We start from the raw sequence: 21,266 nt of genomic DNA on the forward strand, positions 1-21,266 counted from the left end.
ACGTTTTCTTTTTAGTTTAGAATTAAATAACAAGACCATTGAAATTGGACAGCTAACAAATTCAAATAAATAAGATTTCACTATAGCTAAAATATATGTAATGTGCAGTTTACATTTCTTACCGCATTATAGGAACATAGGTTTATTCTTATTAAGTATTAAATGTAAGGTTATCATTTGTCTACTCGTTAGACTTAAGAATTTGGTTTTTCTTTTTTTAAAAAAAGATTAATACCACTTTTAATGAGCTGTAATATATATGTACTGTTTAGTTCATTAGCTAAAACAATTAGTGAAGTGAAATATGTGTTCTTGTGATTTAGGAGGAAAAAGAATGAATACAAATTATATGAATTACAACATATGATGACAAAAAGTATGTTTATATCAGTTAAAACTTTAGCAGAATGTTTAAAATATTAATAGCAGTTCATTCAATGAGTTATGTGTAACATCTTTCATCTTTCAAATAACTGATCAACATCTTTTGCCAGAAGGACAGAATAATTAGCCAACTATCTATTCCTTTGCAAAACAGAACTCAAATTCCCCTTCCAAATGCAGGGACAGATGTCAGAATCAGCAGAACTCATTAATGGAGTATTTCTTTTCATATTGGATTTAAGCGAAAGGGTGAAACTCAGAGTTACAAATTGGTTCAGATCTTTACACGATAATAGTGTTGTTTACAAAATTGAATTACCATTCATATGTATACCAGGAGCTATTTCAAAGGTGATTATAGCTTTTATTATGAACATTTTACACATTCTCATGACCTCAGAGATTTTATCCAGTAACTAATGCAATTTTCCCATTTTTCTATCTCACTTCCTGTGAGATGAATACTGCCATATCCTGTATGAAATTAAAATGCATTTCTTTCTTGTTACCGATTTGATATATCTGGTGACCAACACAGTTAATATCCATTTTGAAATTATGTGTATGGCAGGATGTACAATACCATTCTTAAAATCAGGGAATAACTAGACCTCTCTGGACCCCAGTCAACCTTTATATATTGTCATTCTAATGTTACTCATCAGTTAAAGGATACTGGGTAATTAGAGAATGCGGGAACTTGCACTGATGCATGATGGGAAGGGGAGAAAAAAAGGGAGGGTAAGAAAGCCATGAGGCAATTGTATGGCTCAACATGCTGACTCTGTAAACCACTTAGAAAGGACTGTAAAGCACTGTGAAGCGGTATACAAGTCTAAGTGCTATTGCTCTTCAAGCAAAACCCAACCATGTTTGATATGAGGTTTTTTTTAGCCTTGCTCCACAAATGTCTGCCTATGCAAGAGAGTTATGTGAAATAAACAATTAAATATTAACATGTTTGTGGTAATTGAAAAGACTGTAATAATTTGCTATTACAAATAAGAACACTGCATATTTTGAATATTAGATTACTAGATGTTATGTTTTAAATCCCCTTCTCTTCTCTTTGTTCCTTACCCTCCTAGAACAAAAGCCTGAAAATTTTATAAGATACTTAGTTTTGCCTGATTTTATTGCATATAGAAGTGCAAACATTTTGTCTGCATGCATTTGTAGGTATGTCACTTACCACAGTTACAGCATCATTCAAGAGAGATTCCCCAAAAACTAAGATGTACAGCTGCTCGTTGACATGAATATTTTCAAAGACAGCCAACACAGCCACAGGATCCACGGCTGAAATCAAACTCCCAAAAAGCAGGCACTGCAGTAAAGTGATGTCACTCAGACCGAAGGCCTCAATCTGGCAAATGGCAAAGAGGGAAATGCCAATGCCAAAAGAATTCCAGAGTGTGCCCACAACAGCATACCAAAAAATGGTGCCAAAGTTCTCAAAGAAGAGGCGTGTTGGCATAAAATAACCAGCATCGAGGACAATTGGAGGAAGAAGATATAAGAAAAAAACATCGCTCTTCATCACTGGTGGAGATTTTTCCTGTACCCCAAATATAATTCCACCTAAAATCAGTCCAATCACAATAAGGAGACAACTTTCTGGAACTATCTGAGGCAATTTGTGGTAGAGATGAAAACCTTCAAATTAATGGAGAAAGAAAGAGAAAGAGAAGAAATATTATATGGTGACAAAAAAACCTTATGATATTATACAACATATTAATCTTATTTATTTTTGTATTTAAATCATTCCTTTTCATGCATTTTTATAAACTTACAATTAAACCTTCAAAAGAAAAAAGAAATCAGCTAACCCACATACTCTTCAAGTGCCACAAAACCAATCAAACTATAAACTTTCTATGAGCAAAATCTGCAAGAAAGAATTAGCCTGTTAGGTAAATTTTATTTTATTTTATTTTTACTTTATAATTTTTTTGTACTCTTATTATTTTTAGACATAACCAGCTTGGAACTCATGAGATAACTTTATTTTTCATGATTTGATACCATGCTTTAAAACTTCTTAGATAAAATGATAAATTCAGACTTTAATTGATCTTGTAGTTTTGCAAAAGGTTCCTTAAAAGGGTGGTTCTTTAAGGTTTTTAGCTGAGGAATACAGTATTTTGCAATTGTCAACATTAGATCAAAAGTTCAGTGGGATGGCTCATTCTTTGGAAAGAAAATTCTACATACTAGGGTTGCAGACTAGCCTGGGAAGTTCAAAAAAGCATCCCAGAGAAAGGTAATGGCATTTTTTCTGCATATTATTGCAAAAAAACTTAATGGGTTTTCCCATGAATTCATTTGGAGTCCCTTGCAATGATTGGCCCTTGAATGAGTATCTATGGAGATTCTCAGTACTCTAGGTCATGTTGTCCCAAAGGTGCTTTTTCAAAAGACAATTAGATTTTGATTTTCCTTGAAGGTGTTTTGCTTCTCATTCAGGAAGCTTCTTCAATTCTGACAGTTCTCATCCCAGAAGCTTCTTCAGTTCTGTCAGAACTGAAGAAGCTTCTGGGATGAGAAGCAAAATGACTTAAAGGAAAAACAAAAGCATCTTTGAAACATCCTGAATGAGTCAGTTTCCTTCAGCAGATATGAACCAGGTAGCATTCTATTCATTGGATGTGCCCATTTGCACACAAGAGTTTCACTTTTCACTACAGACTTTGAGACTTTCTGCTTTTGCTCTGGCAGGTTGAGGAAACTATCTAGAATAAGGTGATCTGGAGGAAAAGAGAAATCACAGCCTACATCTCACACAATTCGAGATGTCAGTCCTATCAGTAGATGGAACAAGATCTACAGGTATTTCAGGCACCACTTTGTGGTTACTGGAAGTAATGTGGGGCTATTTGGACTATGAATGTATTCATATCAGAAGAATGAATTAGTGTCTGAATGGATTAGAAAACTTGTGTTTCTAGTGTCTGAGTGGATAGGTGTGTGTGTGTGTGTGTGTGTGTGTGTGTGTGTGTGTGTGTAAAAATAGACAAACAAAAAAAGTATTAAAAGATAGGGAAAAGTCAAGGAAAAAGCAAGATAAAAGTGCAAGGAAAAAGGAATGAAAAAGTAAAACAATAGAAAAAGAATAATTTCCCACTTTTTTGATACCAATATAGATAAAAAATACATCAAATTATTACTCTAAAATTATCAATATTCCATATTATTTCTAAAATCCCATATATTCCAAAATCACAATTTCATTTTTTTTCAAAAGGGGTGTCCAGGTAAAGTTATAAATTAGTCAAATCTTATCTTTAGTCAAAGCTGTCAATTTCACCATTTCCACCAATTCTATCAGCTCACCCATCTATTCTTTCATTGTAGGTATTTGTAAATCTTTACATTTGTATGCATATATAAGAATCTTGCCACTGTTATCATGTATAAAAATGAAGATCTTTGAATCTGTTTGTACATTAACCACAAAGGAAAGTCTCTGATTTCAACTGTGCATTTACTTTTAAAAACTTCTGAATCAAAAATCAAACACTTGTATTATAGCCTTATCTATGAAATTGGTTGTTGCAGAGAATTGTTTCTTATAGATGAGTCTAAACCAGGGGTGGGTTCTACTTACCTTTACTACTGGTTCGCAACGGGGCCGCTCGCGCGCTCTTCTGCGTAAGCGCAGAAGCATTTTGATGATGTCGGGGTCAGTGGGCGGACCCTCCCACCGGTTTTACTACCCGTTCTATAGAACCAGTGTGAACCGGGGGCAACCCACCACTGGTCTAAACCAGTGGTTCCCAACGTGGGGCCCATGCCCCACAGGAGGGCAATTTGATTTTTAATGGGGGCAATTTGAAAATGAGCTATTAACTGAATTTTTGAATTGTTCTTAATTGTAATTGTACTTATATATTTGTGATGAAACAGCTGTGTTTCATTTACCTATTGTTCTCTTTGTTAAAATGCATTTCCTAGGGCCTGATCTGAAAAGGATATCCCAGCAATGGGGAGGAGGGAGCAACTGCCAGACAATCAGATGTGTTCCCACTAAGGATCATGGGACTGGCAGAGTCTGTCTCTCTCTTTCCTATGGGCTTCAGTTCCATGCCCCCAGTTTGGACCGGTTCTATAGAACCGGTAGTAAAACTGGAGGGAGGCTCCACCCACTGACTCCGACATCATCAGAATGCTTCTGAGCATGCACAGAAGAGTGAACATGCACGCGAACAGAGCAAGTGCGTGCCCGCAGCCCCATTGCGAACCGGTAGTAAAGGTAAGTAGAACCCACCCCTGATGGGCTTTGCTGCTGGGTGATTGCAGGGAGAGCTGCTCTGTGGGGAGACAGAGTGGATGGCTGCTGGGGGAAAGCCCAGCAGTGAGGATACAGAACTAGGACCCAAATTTAAGTAAGAAATTGTTAGATTTACAGTTGTTTTTAATCTGTGTTTTCCCAAGCCATGTTTTACAAGACTTTTCCTCTCAGAGCAATTGGGTTGTACCACGCATGCATAGGCCTTGCCAGGCCTGTGTGATCCACTCCCATCTACTGAACTACCAAAGCATTTCTCCACTAAGCTGCAGGTTCAAACTAAATCGACGAGTAGGGGGGGGTCATAGGTTACAACCCCACTTTCATTCATGACAATCTTATTATTCAAAATTAAGCTAAGAATGTTTTTTAAATTCCCCTCTTTCTGTGCCATTAAAATTATTTTATATTTATGCATTATATGTTTTGAAACTTTATTTGCTGTTTTTTCATATGCCTTCATACTATTATTTTTTAAGTTCCTCAGTACTTCTGTTTTTTGTTCTTTTATTTTTCTCTTTCATTGATGCCATGTTCTTTGGAACCTTGTTTAAACCAAGTTAATGGCCTTTTAGGCTTCTTCTGAATGAGCAGGAGTTCACTTTTTGAATAGTAAGAATTATATGTCACGGGGGCGGGGGATTTTAGAGATGCTTAGATGGGGCATGGCCAAAAAAAGTTGGGAACCACTGGTCTAAACAAAGAATAACAACTTGTCTACTGTTGTCCCTCTGAGCTCTCCTTACTTGTCTGAGGGCCGTTCTGCAAAGCTTCTGGGAAGGAAGCCTGTGAAATTTCCTAAAATCATGGGCTTGGGATGATTCAGGCATTTGCTTACTATATGGATCCAGATGTGGCATTTTGTAGCTGAGAAAGCAGCATGAATTTTAGCTGTGGAAGACATAGCTATTTGAGAGCTCTGCAGTAAAACATAACCCCAAATTTCTCCTTCTTTGTTAATTTCCGAGGACAGAAATCTCTTAACTCCTCCAGTTTCAGAGGTTTGCCAGTGCTGGATTTTGAAAGGCCTTCAGGAGGTGGACATGGCTTGAAAAGGCGTAAAATCCAGTCCACATGCCATGTTTCCCACATCTCAACTTTTCCAGCCAGAAATCCATTACCAAACAATATTGGACTAACTCTTCCAAATTATCTGAGGCACCTATTATCACCAATTCATCTCTCATCTTATCAGCAAATTCTTCTCTACATTGATCAATCAGATAATTCAACCCCACATTCATAGCAAATAATTTAAAACCTGGTATGTATGCCTGCACAGTGCACTGACCATATTTGTAAATCTCATGGTTTCCTGTCACTCTATTGATCAAATCATTAAAGTATGCTCTAAGTCTGAGATATTTTTTTCCAATACTATCTTGTTGCCATAGGCTTTATTCATAGTTCAGCACCTGTTGCTGTCCTAATGGCTTCTGGTTGCCTTCTCCAAGGTCATCGCACAATTAGTCAAATCTGAGGCTGCTCCACCCCAGCTAAAGAACTGGATGTGATTCAGAATGCAAAGTGTAAAGTTACTGAAAGAACTCCTATATAGCAAATATAGGAAAAGGTTTCCAATATTTGCCTGAGCAACTGAAGTTCTCACTGTCTTCCCTGCCTACATAACAATGCAGGAAAGATTAAAAGTGGGACTTTTAATGATCAAGGTTAATTATTCATGAATTATTGAATGACTCTTGAAGCTTCTTGGTGGAGTATGGGAAATATGGGAAGTATCCTATATACCCATGATGGCGAACCTATGGCACGGGTGCCACAGGAGGCACACGGAGCCGTATCAGTGGGCACGCAAGCATTGCCATAGCTCAGCTCCAGTGCGCATGTGTGCACCAGCCAGCTGATTTTTTGGACCTTCCGGTCCCACCGGAAGTTGGGAAATGGGCTGTTTCCCGCCTCCGGATGGCCTCCGGGGAAGTGGGGAAGGCTGTTTTCGCCCTCCCCAGGCTCCTAGAAAGCCTCTGGAGCCTGGGGAGGGTGAGAAACGGGCCTACCAGGCCCACCGTGCCATCACGTGTTAAAAGCGGGGGGGAGTGTGCGCACATGTATGGGGCGCATTGAATTATGAGTGTGGGCATGCACGTGGGCAACCTCTCCACGCTCCCCACGTTTTTGGTATGTGATGGCAAAAAGGTTAGTCATCACTGCTATATACTCATAAAGACTTTCATTGATCTTCCCCCAGTGTTATTAAAGGTGCTCACTAAGAGCTTTCCATCACCATCTCTTTATGGGTACCTGGATATATCAGAGATGGCCACTGCTTTCCTTTTCTTAAAGCTGTCTCAGACCATCTGTGGTTAACTATTACCTAATCATAATGAATGTTGTTAAAATGGCTATACAAAACCAATCTAGGTTAATAACTCTAAAATCCACATCTCAATTCAGAAATCACAAAGTAATTATGTTCTTTATTATTCTTCACAAACAAAACAAACAGTTTTAATGATGATGTCTGTATATTTATGTTTTTAAATTGGCTGTACACCGCCCTGAGTCCTTCGGGAGAAGGGCAGTATATAAATAAAATTAACATTAACATTAACAATTAACATTAAAAGAAAAAGATAGACGTTGATCAGGGGTGGGTTCTAAATTTTTTTACTACCGGTTCTGTGGGCATGGCTTATTTTGTGGGCGTGGCTTGATGGTCATGTGATAGTGGGTGTAGCTTGATGGTCTGTGACTGGGTAGGCATGGCCAACTCAATGTCACTCACGTCAAGGGGTGCCTCGCCTGGCCCCTCCCTTCCCAGCCGTTCCTTGTCACACCCAGCCTCAACATATCTATAGTTCTGTAAAAATGTTGTTCACCTTTTTTCAACTTACTGTCGACATACTATAGATCAGTGATGGCAAACCTTTTTGCCATCACCTGCCAAAAGTGGGGGAGCGCAGGGGGGTCGTGTGCACACATGCCCACACCCATAATGCAATGCCTCCCATGTGCCCCACTCTGCGATGGCCCTCCCCCTGCATATGCACGCGCCCCCCTCCTGCGTCCCTTTTTGGGCCTTGCAGGCCTCCCTGAACCCTCAGAGGCCAGAAACAGCCCATTTACAGACTTCTTGTAGGCCCTATAGGCCTGTTTTTCACCCTTCCCAGGCTCTGGAGGCTTTCCTGGAGCCTGGGGAGGGTGAACACAGCCCATTTCCGGACTTTGGGAAGGCCCATTTTACACCCTCCCAGAGCCTCCATGTGAGCCCTGTACTTACCTGGCATCCAAAACAGATCATGTGGAGACTCCTGGGAGGGGAGGGGCGGTGTGGGTGTGCCCAGCCAAAAAACAGGTGGCTGGCATGCGCAGTGAACGCAACCTAGGGCAACGGCTTGCTTGCTCGCAGAGATGGCTCCACGTACCACCTGTGGCACGCATGGTTCGCCATCATAGCTATAGATGCACTTTCATGGACCACTGAAAGGAGGAAATGGCTCACATGCTTTGCCCAAGAGTGTAATAGGCAACAGGCTTTTAAGGGGCTGCCAGAAAGAAGGGGGGGGCAATGTATTTTCCAAAGCACCAGAAAGCAAAACAAGAAGCAATGGATGGAAACTGAACAAAGAAAGAAGCAGCCTACAACTAAGGAGAAACTTCCTGACAGTGTGAACCAATATAGGTGCAGAAATATTTCAGTCATAATTTCACATATAAAATAGCCATTTGTGTAGTATAACCTGCATATTGTTCAAAACAGTCATTAGTATTATGGGTGATGTTTGACAGCAAGCCTAAAAGTCAAAGATTAGAAGAGTGCTTCTTTCTCTGTATGTATACAAAACATCACATACCAGAAATAGCATATTAAGATGGACTTATGCAGTGGTGGGTTTCAAAAATTTTTACTACTGGTTCTGTGGGTGTGGCTTGGTGGGCGTGGCATGGCGGGCATGACAGAGGAAGGTTACTTCAAAATCCCCATTCCCTCCCCACTCCACTAACCTGCTCTGGGAAGGAATCAAACTCCCACCTCTTCATTTCCCCAAATAAAATATTATTCATAAGAAAAGGCAGCCAGAAAAGCAAGGAAAAATCAAGTTGCTAACAAGGAACCTGCCTGATACTCATTCCATATTCCTGCCAGCTGCATAAAGGAAACTTTGTAAGAAGAAAACAGCTACCAGTGCTTAGAAATAATAGAAAGTGGAAGCCGGAAGTTCGGCTCCATTTACAAGCAGGCAAAAAACTCATTCAAGACAGGATATTTCACAATAGGAATAGCCCAAACCTTTTTAGAAACACAAAGCCCATGTTGCACAAACCCCAAAACTTCAAAAACATAGAACCATGTAAGAATCCCTCCTCTTATCCAGTTTGTTGTTCAGCTGACCCAGAAACAAACTGCTGAATGTTACTTCACTTCTGCAAGCAAAAACCTCCTTCCAGCAGCTGCTTCTTGGCTTGTCAATTTAAAGTGACAGCGTCTTTTTTTTTTTTTTACTTCTTCTTTGCCAAGTGATCTCCTGGCTGAGAAGCGAGTCCTGTTTTTTTCCTTCTAGCCAATCAGTTGGAGGCTTCTTGGCTTCTCAATTTAAAGCGATGGTGTCTTGGTGGGTTTTTTTCTCTTCTTTGTCAAGTGAGCCCTGATTTTTTCCTTCTAGCCGATCAGCTGGGAGTCGGGAGGCAGCAAATAGATTGGGGGTGGCCCAAGCAGAGGTGGTATTTACCGGTTCTCTGAACTACTCAAAATTTCCACTACCGGTTCGCAAGAACCAGGGAGAACCGGTAGCAATCCACCATTGACGTTGATACTCAAAACATGGCAAATCCATTAATCAAGTTTTAATCAAGATGAAAATAGATCAAATATTATAAAAATTTGGGAGGTAAGCAGTTACCACCAAGAGTCCTTTAAAAATTACAAGAACTGTACTTGCTTGGATAAAGCATGTATTAGATTACAGTACTAAATTTTACAATAGTGAACGTGTATTAATTTGAAATGAGCATGCAGCAGATTTGATTAAATTTTAAATTACATAAGTTTTGTTGTTCTTCAGAAACACCTCAAGACAAAACATATGAGATGCAAATGCTCTGTAATCTTGGATCGTGTTGGTGATGTCCAGATTGTGAAATTCTCAATCAGCATTGCTCTACCTGAGAATTCGGGAAGAACACATTTAGAGGACCTTAAAAGTAGAGAAGGCTGCTACATATTTCTTTCATACATTTCAGAGCTAAGCTATGATATAAAAAAGGAAGTTTAAACTCTGATAAACATTTTTGGGGACTCAATGACAACCAGAATATTATTTGTAGAAAATACATTTTACATTTATAAGACCACTGACTTGGGAGAGGAAATTGACTTATGTCTCAGTAAATACCGTATTTTTCGCACTATAAAATGCACCAGACAATAAGATGCACATTAGCTTTAAAGGAGGAAAACAAGAAAAAAAATCTGCCTCTGCTTCCCAGCATCCATCCAGTATTCATCTGACTAGCATCCTTGCTGCAAACAGCAAACAGCCTGGTCAGCTTCAGCACATTATCGCAGCCCCACCTCGTGGCTCGTCAGGACTCTGCTCCATTGTACCCACCGCCTGTCAATTGAGCTGAGCTGCTGCCACCACTGGGGAATGCTGGAGCGCTCTATTGTGCCCACCACCTGTCAATTGAGCTGAGCTGCTGCCACCACTGGGGAATGTTGGAGCCTTCGCTGCCGAGTAGGTGATTGGCGGTTGGATCAGCCTCCCAGAATACAGCTGATCAGTTGTTCTAGGTGGTGGGGATCATCGCTATCACCAATCGCCTTCACCTATAGGCAGCGATCAGCAGCGATGGCGGCAATCCCTGCCGCCTAGAACAGCTGATTGGTGGTATTCCAGGAGGCCAATCCAACCGCCAATCAGCTGCTTGGCAGCAAAGGCTCCAGCATTCCCCAGCGGCCGCCCCCTCCCCCCCACAATATTCGCTCTATAAGACACACAGACATTTCCACCCATTTTTTTGGGGGGGGAGTGCGTCTTATAGCACAAAAAATATGGTATGTTTAGAAGGCTATTGCAACTGATTATTTTCATAGTTGCGTACGCCTCTGTAAATTATTTTATTTTTGCTATTTTGACATGGTCTGCCACAGGCATAGAGTCACCTTTCACACAGAGAACATTCATGTTTATCCCATCACTCCACATTTTCCACACTTAAGCCATTTAATTATACAACTTGCAATTAAATGGGAGAGAACAAGGAACTGTAGTTCTTTATTATAGTTCACAGCTAAGTTGTAATTCATACGTCTACTTTTCAGTCTACTGAAATGTATACTAAAATGATTCACTCATATCTTTTTCATTTATAAGTAATTTTTTTAAATGTCAAATTTTACATCTTTCCTAAGTATTAGGAATAGAAATCATATTATGCTTGTCCCTTGTAGTAAAAGTAGACTATTTTTTATGCTATTGTTTATACATCTACAATTAACTTTTGAAATGTGTTTACAGCATTTACTTCCTGATAATTAACAGTCAGGATAATCAAGAGCAATCAAAACTAACAAAAGAAAAAAGAATATACTAAAGCGCCAAACTTTTTCAAAACTTAACTTTGGTATGCTCTAGTGGTATTTTTGATGAGATGAGAATCCTACCTACATTTTTATTTTGATGAACTATAGATACATCATATCAACTTCACTGCACTCATAGTTCATTGTAAAAATGTAATGCAACAAAAAAATAGTAAAGTACCTGCAGTTTACTTTAATCCAAGTAACAAGGGTCATCATATATGCTGAAGGAAACAAGTACTCAGGTGTTAATTTGTCAAGTCTTTTCATAATTTACAAACCATAAAACAAAACTTTGTCACATTTAGGGCAAAGATATATGGCTTCTTATCTGAGCCTAAGTATTTTAAACAGAATAAAGCTGAGCAATTAGGATAGATAGAATATCGTTCAGAAAGATTTATATTTTTGGAAATCAGAATATACTGTAAGTCAGTTACAACTCCCTGCATAAAATTAAATGGAGACAAGGCATCACATGTGTATAATCTGTTCTCTTTCAAAATTTTCTTGAACTTCCTGTGAATGATTCCATAAAGGTAAGGACATTAAAACAGGTTAAGGTTAATGCCTGTAACAGTATGTGTGAATAACCTTGGGGGACAGAAGAGAGAGCCCCAGGCTCTCAGTGTGTAAATGAGAGAGAAGGCATGGGAAATGTTTCAAAAGGGATCCTTTCCAGAGAATAAAAGGAAAGAAGGGGAAATATCCTTTCAGTCTTGCATGATTTTGTTATTGTAACTTTACAATAAATATAGAACTAGTACACCTAATTGTGTTTCTTCTCTGGACTACCTTGCAGGGTTTCTGAATTTAGGACTTGTTAGATTATCAGATTTAAAAAAAATAAATCTAAAAGTAGCAAGCATGTTTTAAATGGTACATTTAGATTTATGAAATTTGAAGACTTTATTGCAGTCATTAACCAGCATCATACTTAGCAATATTATTTCATTTAAGAAAGGATCCTGTAAAATTAGAGCAAAAATCTTTCCCATCCAGGGTACTGATCCTATTGATGCCTTACTAGATGTCAATCAAAATTCCCACTGTTATTTTTTAATCAATTTTTGTGGTGTTTAAAGACCCACTGCCTTTGATCATATAGTTTAAAAAAATTCTTGCATATTTTGATTGATTGATCAATAGCTATAATACATTTTTGTTAATATTGTTAGTCACTATTAGCTTTATTTTCCATGAATTGGGATAATCTGCTTTTAAAGTAGCAAAGTTGACTATACAGAAATGAATTGTATAGATAATGTAATGACCAGAGTTAAGTATTTCCTTTCATCAGCTGTGATTGAACAGAGGGTAATACTTAACCATTTTTGTACATAGCAATAGCACTTAGACTTATATACTGCTTCACAGTGCTTTTATAGCCCTCTTTAAGCAGTTTACAGAGTCAGCATATTGCCCCCAACAATCTGGGTCCTCATTTTGCCCACCTCGGAAGGATGGAAGGCTGAGTCAACCTTGAGCCTGGTGAGATTTGATCTGCCAAATAGCAGGCAGCCAGCAGTACTGCATTTTAACCACTGTGCCACCGCGGCTCAATGTATAAGTGGGGAGAGTGGGAAAGAGAAGGAGAGAGAGAATAAGAGCAAAAAAATTCGACGTCTTTATCATAAACTCTTAAATACTGAAGGAAATAACACTTTTTAAACATGCAGCTACATCGTAACTAAGTTTGTATAGGCAGGAGGAGCTGAAAGGCGGCTTTTATGGATGAGCTTTAATCACTAGCTTCTTCTTTGATGAGCTTAAGACATGAAAAATGTCATTCCAAGCAGATCTAAATAAATTAAAACCTTCTTGTGGAGTGAGATGCTTCCTGAATGGACTCTCAGGATCATACATATATACCAAAACAGAAGATGAAGAGTTACAAATATGTAATTCCAGGCTAACCAGACTACCAGTATTTTAAAATGGATATAACTAGATGTTTTTGTTTGAATGCCCTGGCCTGAACATTTCAGTGGAATAATGGAATGCACACATTCTTGAGCTGAATTCAGCCCTAGCCATTGCACAGTCTTATCCACGTCCTTTTCTTGGCAACAATATTGGAGTTGTTTGCCATTGAATACTTCCAAGATACATTGTCTTCCCAATTTCTTAACATAATCTTCAGCCACCAGCGTTTCCTGATGGTCTCTCATTTAAGTCCTGAACAGGTCTAACTTACTGAGCTTTCCTGACCTAAGCAAAGGTTAGCTGAGCAATATTATCTGTTGTGATATTTTCTAGGGAGCCCAGTATGATTAAGCAGCATTTATACAAATATGAAGTGGAGTTGGTCTTAATATACCAACATTAGAATTTTTGGACAAATATGAAAACACACACACACACAAACAAGAACTACATAGAGAGGGTTTACCGTATACAGGTAGTCCTGACTTACAACAGTTCGTTTAGTGACAGTTCAAAGTTACAATAGCACTTAAAAAGTAACTTATGACCATTTTTCACAGTTACGACCTTTGCAGCATCCTCATCATCATGTGATAAAAATTCAGATGCTTGCCAACTGGTTCATATTTATGACTTATGACCTTTATTTAAACTTATGACCATTGCAGCATCCCCACGTGATCAAAATTCAGATGCTTGGCAACTGACTCATATTTATGTCCGTTGCTGTGTCCCGAGGTCATGTAATCATCTTTTGCAACCTTCTGACAAGCAAAGTCAATGGGGAAGCCATTCACTTAGCAATCAGGTTACTAACTTATCCACTGCAGTGATTCACTTAACAACTGAGGCAAGAATGGTAATAAAATGAGGAAAACTCATTTAACAAGTGTCTCACTTAACAAGAGAAATGTTGGGCTCAATTGTGGTTGTAAGTTCAGGACTACCTGTGTACTGTACAAAGTATTTGAGACATTACAACATTTATATGTTTAGACATTAAGAATTTCCTTCCTCAGTCTTTATAGTTATTCTATTTATTTCTAGAGTACTGGTTATAAGCTAAATATCCCAGAGAATGGGGGGGGGGGTTAAAATCTTCCTGCAAATGCCAGTTGATTTTTCCACCAAAGAAATTAGGAAGGAATTCTCCAAGGCGATCCTTATCTAATCATTAGCATTCTGCTTTGTTGCTTTCTCTGAGATAAGAGGAATCCGACCGATCACTTATGCAAAACGACCTGCCGGGAGAAATATTTGTCATGCAAAGGGAGCACCTGGATTTGCCCCCTTCTACTTTTTCAGTAATATATGACCTCTCAAAGCTCTTTTCCAAAGCTCTTTTCCCCGGGTTGGAGGACAGGATGCCAATTTACCACTTAGGCTCCAGAAACAGGTTTAAAAACTCAAGTCAAGATGCTGCACGACCAATTCCTAGAATGGATCCCTGAAAGGCATCTATTACCTGCGCCGCACCCCTTCTCCCCAAAACCCCTGTTCTGCCTTCACCGCGCCGACGCCGCCCTCCTTCACCCGAAGGGGGGGATTTATAAACCCTCTGTGTTTCCTTCCACTTACCGATCTTGGCTAAGGAAGCCAGGAGAATCCAGAGGGTGATCTCGAAGGGGATTTGCACGTGTGGGTAATCCAAAGTAAAGACGTGGAGCCTGGTCTCCTCGAAAGGGGTCTCAGCCGGTACCTGCAAGGTGTTTGCACCGGGACTGGGATGGATGGCTGGCATGGCAGCCGAACCGCTCAGCTCTTTTTCCGAAGCGGCGGCGGCTGCTGCTACCACAGACGGCACAAAAGCGGCCGTCAGGAGCAGCGAGGGGCCGATCCCCAGGCAGCCCCGAGCAGCCCCCATTGAGCGGCTGCGGGGCCGACACTCTCCGTTCAACTGGAAGGGGAAGCAACGCCGGCGCTAAACCGGTTCACTTCCAGCATGATGGTGGTCCTGCCCTCATCGCCTGCAGGGAAGGCACAAGTCACGCGGGTGGGGGGGGAGGCGGACCGGCCAAGAACGCCCTCTACTCCACCTTCTACGCCGGGTTTCATCTCTTTCTGCCCGGCCGGTGAGGCTCACCTGCAGGCTCTCTCCTGCGAGGCTCGCCTTTCGCTCCCCCGCCCTTCTTCTAGTTACAACGTTACCTCGCCAGCCGTTTCTTCCTCATTTACGCACCTGCAGGCGAGAGGAAGGAGGGCGGCAATGCCGGGCTGGGCTGGGTTGTGGCAATGAGCGGCAGTGGACAACTTTTGGCAGCCCAAAAGAGAGAGTTTCCCACGCGTCTCCCTTCAACGCTTTGGGGGCTTTGAAGGTCATCCACATGAAGAGACGCTTTGCAGCCCTCCCGGCCGTCTTCTCACTGGACGGTTCTCCTCAATGAGCGCCACCCGAGGGCCTGGGAGGGAGGAACGGGGCCCTGGACTCGTCCCCCTCGGCAGCGCGGAGACCAGCGCGAGGGAATCAAAACTGACGGGAGATTTTTCTGAACTTTTAGGGAAACTTTCCTGTCAGCTGTCAACAGCCCTCAGTCAAGGGCAGCCGGGTTCCACAGCTCTGGCGGCTGATACGGGTAGCGTTTAAGGCGAGGAGAATGCAGTGGAAAGAAAAGCTAACAGGATCTCCTCAAGGGATCGGGGCAAACTGGAAATGACTCCTCTATGAATGAAAACTTCAAAAGAGGGCGCAATTCCTTGTGAGAAAAGCGCCATTCAACCTCCTGAAGGCTTATCCATTCTCCTATAATATCGCTATCTCTGACCTTGCCTACAGAGAGGTGCTGGGAAGAAATAGGATTCTGCTTCCAATAATAACCCATGACTCAATGTGTTCTGTCAGGGCAGAATTGGATATTTGAAAGTCAACTTTCTCATGGCAGATTTGTGGACTTTGTACTCGGAAAGCCTTTTTTGTTCCAGGACAATAGGGTGAGAGGATTCATGAAATGCCTTGGATCCATATTTTATACCATAGGATACCAAAAACCAGGTGTAACTTTAAAGTTAGTTATTTACTAAGTAAAATCAAGACAATATTCCAGTTGGCTTTTTGTCTAAGGCAGGACTAGAACTCCCAGATTCTATTCCAGTACCTTAACCATTACACCAAACTGCCCTTATCTATATACCTAAGTGGCCCTTTATGATATATTTCATAAATATTTTATTAACAGGTTGAAAAGGAAATTGTAGAAAGTGAGGCTTTTTAATATTAATTGGACTTATCATCACTATATTTAGTGTGGACAGAGTTTAAATATTTATATATATATATATATATATATATATATATATATATATATATATATATATATGCGGACAGAGTTTATATATATATATATATATGTGTGTGTGTGTGTGTGTGTGTAAGTTTTCACGGGTATATATGTGTGTACAGTTAATATCTCGGGTTTCTTCCCGTGTAATTGTAAACATATCCCTAAAAGGGTAGTAGCGACGTTTTTATTTTTATTTTTCATAGAAAAACGTCAGTTACGTTCACACAGTTTGCCCATAAGCACCAAACTGAGAACTTTAGCCAGAAGATGACGAATGTGATTTCGTCGAAACGTCGCTACTACCCTTTTAGGGATATGTTTACAATTACACGGGAAGAAACCCGAGATATTAACTGTACACAGATAGATAGATAGATAGATAGATAGATAGATAAATAGATAGATAGATAGATAGATAGATAGATAGATAGATAGATAGATAGATAGATAGATAGATAGATAAATTTATATGCCACCCTTCTCCGGAGACTCAGGGCGGCTTACAATGCGTTAAGCAATAACGTAAAGCAATTTAAAGTTAACTTGATTATGTTGTGTCTTATAAAAAAAGCAACAAACTAAGGTTAAATTCTTAATGGAAACAGTTAAATAATAATTATTTCTTATGTATCCCATCCATCTTCTGATCTACTGTATTTAGTCAATGCTAGATATCAATATAGCAAGTTTTATACTTCTAAACCTAAATTATATATTGTACTGCAATAGGTAACAATATCTAAGTTATTGGCTTTCAAACTTCAATAAATTGACACACTGCACCATGTATTTAAAATACCCATGTGAAAGTGTATACAGATTTCAGATCTATATGAATCTTAAAAATACAATAATAAAAAGTAAAATATTTTCAGCTTAAAACAATCAAGCTACTTCATTTGCAAAATGAAACAGATAGTAAAACTGATCTTTTTAAGAAAAGACAATCCAGTGTCATTTTGAAGGCGCTGTGATTTGAGCAAGAGGTTTAAAATGGCTTCTCTCATCTTCCAGACTCCAAACACACTGGAGACCACTGTCTTGTGATCTCTTGGGACAGGAGGAACTGTCTGACAATCTCAAGTCCTCTACTTATCCAGAGATGAATTATGAAGAGCTGATCTACATGCCAGTGTTCAGTCTATCACAGACATTGGCTGAAGCCATCTTCAATTCACCACTTCTTCCCCAGAAATCCTCAAATATTTTTAATACTATCATCATCTATTAAATTTCACATTTATGGACTTTGAAAAAAAATCAAATAAGTATCCAGACTCAATAATCTAATTTTATTTTTTTAAAAAAAACTGAAGAAAGTTTATGAAATTGCAGTTAATTATTTATGAAAGACTATACTTGAATATTCTAATAACTATTAAGTCACTTTAAATGAAGCAATACAAGTTATTTTTATCTTAACACTGGAATAACAGAAAGCATTAGCATTGGATAACTCTGAAAACATCTAAAAAGGATCAAATGCAATTGACAGAATTTCATTTAAGAACTCTGAACATTTCCCCATGACTTGTCACATCACTATTGTCACTTTTAGGGTTGAAACCTATTAAAATAATTGATGGCTTTTGGAAAAGGACACATATGTTCTATTTCACTATATTTGTAGCTTTTGGTTTGTATTTAAAAATTAATATTACATAAAATTTAAATGTGAGAACAGAAATGTTGCAAGAAAGCTGTGGAAACTCAGTGAGTCACTCTGAGAGTGAGATGGGTGGGTACCTAAATTTGACAAATAAATTCATAAACTAACATATACTCATTCATACTATTGGCTTCAAGGCAACCCAATTTTGAACAAATTCATAATGACAGTTACTTTCCTATAGATAATTCCTATTAATCTCAAAACACTACAGATATATTAAGAGGAGAAAACATTATGAAAAAATAATGTTATTTTTTTTCATAGATGATCCAATCCCAAATTCATCTGCACAAATTCAACATTGTTAAACATAAATAGGCAAACATTTTTTCAATGAAACTTAAACAAAATGGATGAAAAATCTAATATTGGGAATTCTACCATTAAAAAAGACTGATTTCCAGGAAAACCTATTAAGCATTTCTATAACTGAAATATGCATTCTAAATTTCAGCTGAACTCTGCTCAACTTTATTAATCTATGTTTAGTTAGGTCAAGAAGACTAAAAAAAGATGGCTTACTTAGTATTTTTCTACTATTTTAATTTGAATGGTTTTTGCAAAAAAATACATTAAATGTTGCAAATTTGGCCAATATTTTAATTATATCCATACTGCAGTAAGGTAGGCAGAATACTTACTTATGCTACTTTAAAAATTCATGACAGAAAACCAATGTTTGGATGTAATGAAAAGATTTAAGATGGTCAAGGGCTAAAAAGGAAAGGGTCGATTTAAAAAATATTTTATATTATCAGTAAGGAAAACATTAATCAGAAATGTAAATGTGTCCAAGGAAATCATAAGCACAGTACATGTTGCTCCATTTCAGACTGTCCCCTTTGCAAGCACATGAAGCTTTGAGTCTCTGTCATTCCTCCGTCCAAGGGAAAAGTTCTGCGAGGGACTTTCTACGCTACGACCCTTGCAGCATTCTGCCACGAGTGGCTCCACAGGCGCAACAAGGCTCATCTCACCAGTGGAGCTGCTTGTGGCAGAACGCCACAATTCCCATCTCGCTGGTGCCTCTGCTCATGCTTGCAATGTCATAACGCACCATGCATTCTTCAGATGCGAGCGGGTCCACCGGCGCAATGAGGTAAACTGGTGCGGGGCACATGGGGTGCCTCCACTCCTCCACCTGTGCCCTAGCTTGATTTTTACTCCTGCGCTTTGCCCCATCTCATACAGCCAGATGTAGGCAGGGCTTTAGTAGGGCTTATATTTGGGGTAGGGCTTATATTAGGCACAGGTGTGAAAATCAGGCTAGGGCTTGTTTTCAGGGTAGGTTATATTTTCAGGAAAACACGGTACTGCTTTACAAAGCCTTAGTAAGACCACACCTGGAACACTGCATCCAGTTTTGCTCACCCCATTTAAAAAAGATGCTGAGACTTGGAAGAGTGCAGAGAAGAGCAACAAAGATGATTAGTGGCCTGGAGGCTAAAACGTACAAAGACTGGATAAAGAAATTAGGTATGGCTAGTCTAGTGAAAAGAAGGATCAGGGGTGAAATGGTATCAGTGTTGAGGGACTGCCACAAAGAGGGGTCAATCTATTTTCCAAAGCACCTAAAGGCAAGAAAAGAAACAATGGGTGGAAACCAACCTAGAACTAAAGAGAAACTTCCTGACAGAAGTTAGGAACAATTAGTCAGTGGAATGGCTTGCCTTCAGAAGTTGTGGGTGCTCCATCACTGGAGACTTGTAAGAAATGGTAGGATCTCCTGCTTCAGCAGGAGGGTTGGACTAGAAGACCTACAAGGTCCCTTCCAACTCTGTTATTCTCTTACATCTGTGGTTAGGAAAGTTACAGAATTCCAAATGCTAACATTATAGGATAAAATTCTTCAGTGAAGCTTTCTGCTCTTAGGAATGCTGGTCTTCCAGTCACCATATCCAGGGTAATCCGCTGTCACAGATGCATACATATTCCCCATGCAATTGCAATTGAATCATACATCTTGCTTATCTACTATAAACTTGCTACAAAAAATAAAACTGTGGAACTTTGTATGAGTGATATTATCTAGACCAGTGATGGCTAACCTTTTTGCCATCACATGCCAGGAGAGGAGGCAAGGGAGGTTCATGCGTGTGCGTGTCCACACCCATAATTTTATGTGCCCGGTCCCGTGCATGCATGCGCAACCCCTCCTCTCCCCCTGCTCCTGGTACGTGATGGCCCAGTAGGCCCGTTTTTCTTTCTCAACTGGCTCCAGATCCTCTCTATACATCTGGGGAGGGTGAAAACAGCCTTCCCCACCCTCTTGGAGACCTTCCGGAGATCTGAAATGGCCCATTTCCTAGAGAGGCTCTGGAGGCTAGGGACAGCAAAAAAATCACTTCCTGTCCAACCAGGAGTTGGGATGGGCTGTTTCAGGCCTCCGGAGGGCCTCCAAGGGAGTAGGGAAGGCTGTTTTCACCCTCTCCAGATGCATAGAGAGGATCTGGAGCCAGGTGAGAAATTAAAACAGGCCTTCCCCACCCCCACACACCCCAGGCCCTCTGGAGGCAGGAAACAGCCTGTTTCACTACTTCTGGTGGGCCCAGAAGGCCCAAAAATTAGCTGGCCGGCACATGCATGCCATAGGTTCGCCATCACAGACCTAGAGTATCCCTAAGAAAATGGTAAAATACAAGTATCCTGTTTCCCCCAAAATAAGACATTCCCTGATAATAAGCCCAATCAGGCTTTTGAGTGCATTGCAATAAGGCCAAGCGCTTATTTCAGGGTTCAAAAATATTTAAGACAGGGTCTTATTTTTGGGGAAACATGGTAGTCCTCAACTTACGCAACAATTGATCCCAAAATTTCTGTTAGTAAATGAGTTTCTCCATTTTATGACCTTTCTTGCCACAGTTGTTAAGTGACTCACTATAGTTGTTCAGTTAGTAACGTCAAGTGAATCTGGCTTCCCCATTGACTTTGAGGGGTCCTTGATACTCTCTGAGCTTGGTTGTTTTCTTGCAGACATTTCATTGCTCAAATTAGGTAACATCATCAGTGCTAGTAAGGAGCAGGGTTGTTCTCAGTTTATATTCTAGTGGCTTGCCCTGGGGTGGTCTTAGAGGTTCTTTGGTTGGGCTGTTTACTATTGGCTTGTTTGGCAGTTCCTTGATTGGGATATTGTTCACTTGATTGCTGTCTGATGTTAATCTTGGAATTAATCTA

At 39.8% G+C, this 21,266-nt stretch overlaps 1 protein-coding gene across 4 annotated transcripts in view; it reads right to left on the bottom strand.

Moving 5' to 3' along the window:
- The window catches only part of LOC139316537 (sodium/hydrogen exchanger 2-like), a 40,969-nt gene extending 25,550 nt beyond the window's left edge, over positions 1-15,419 (bottom strand). For all 4 annotated transcript variants that reach the window (XM_070943310.1, XM_070943314.1, XM_070943311.1 and 1 more), the window contains exons 1-2: positions 14,721-15,419; positions 1,577-2,040 (exon numbers count right to left, since the gene is read on the bottom strand). In XM_070943310.1, coding sequence (XP_070799411.1) covers positions 1,577-2,040; positions 14,721-15,006 — 750 coding nt within the window. In that variant the 5' untranslated portion in view covers positions 15,007-15,419. The remainder of the gene's footprint in view (positions 1-1,576; positions 2,041-14,720) is intronic.
- Positions 15,420-21,266: the final 5,847 nt, after the last annotated feature.

The sequence above is a fragment of the Pituophis catenifer genome, unplaced genomic scaffold (genome assembly GCF_029215685.1).
Source record: "Pituophis catenifer annectens isolate HBS135680 unplaced genomic scaffold, rPitCat1.0.hap2 SCAF_4, whole genome shotgun sequence".
Lineage (NCBI taxonomy): Eukaryota > Metazoa > Chordata > Lepidosauria > Squamata > Colubridae > Pituophis > Pituophis catenifer.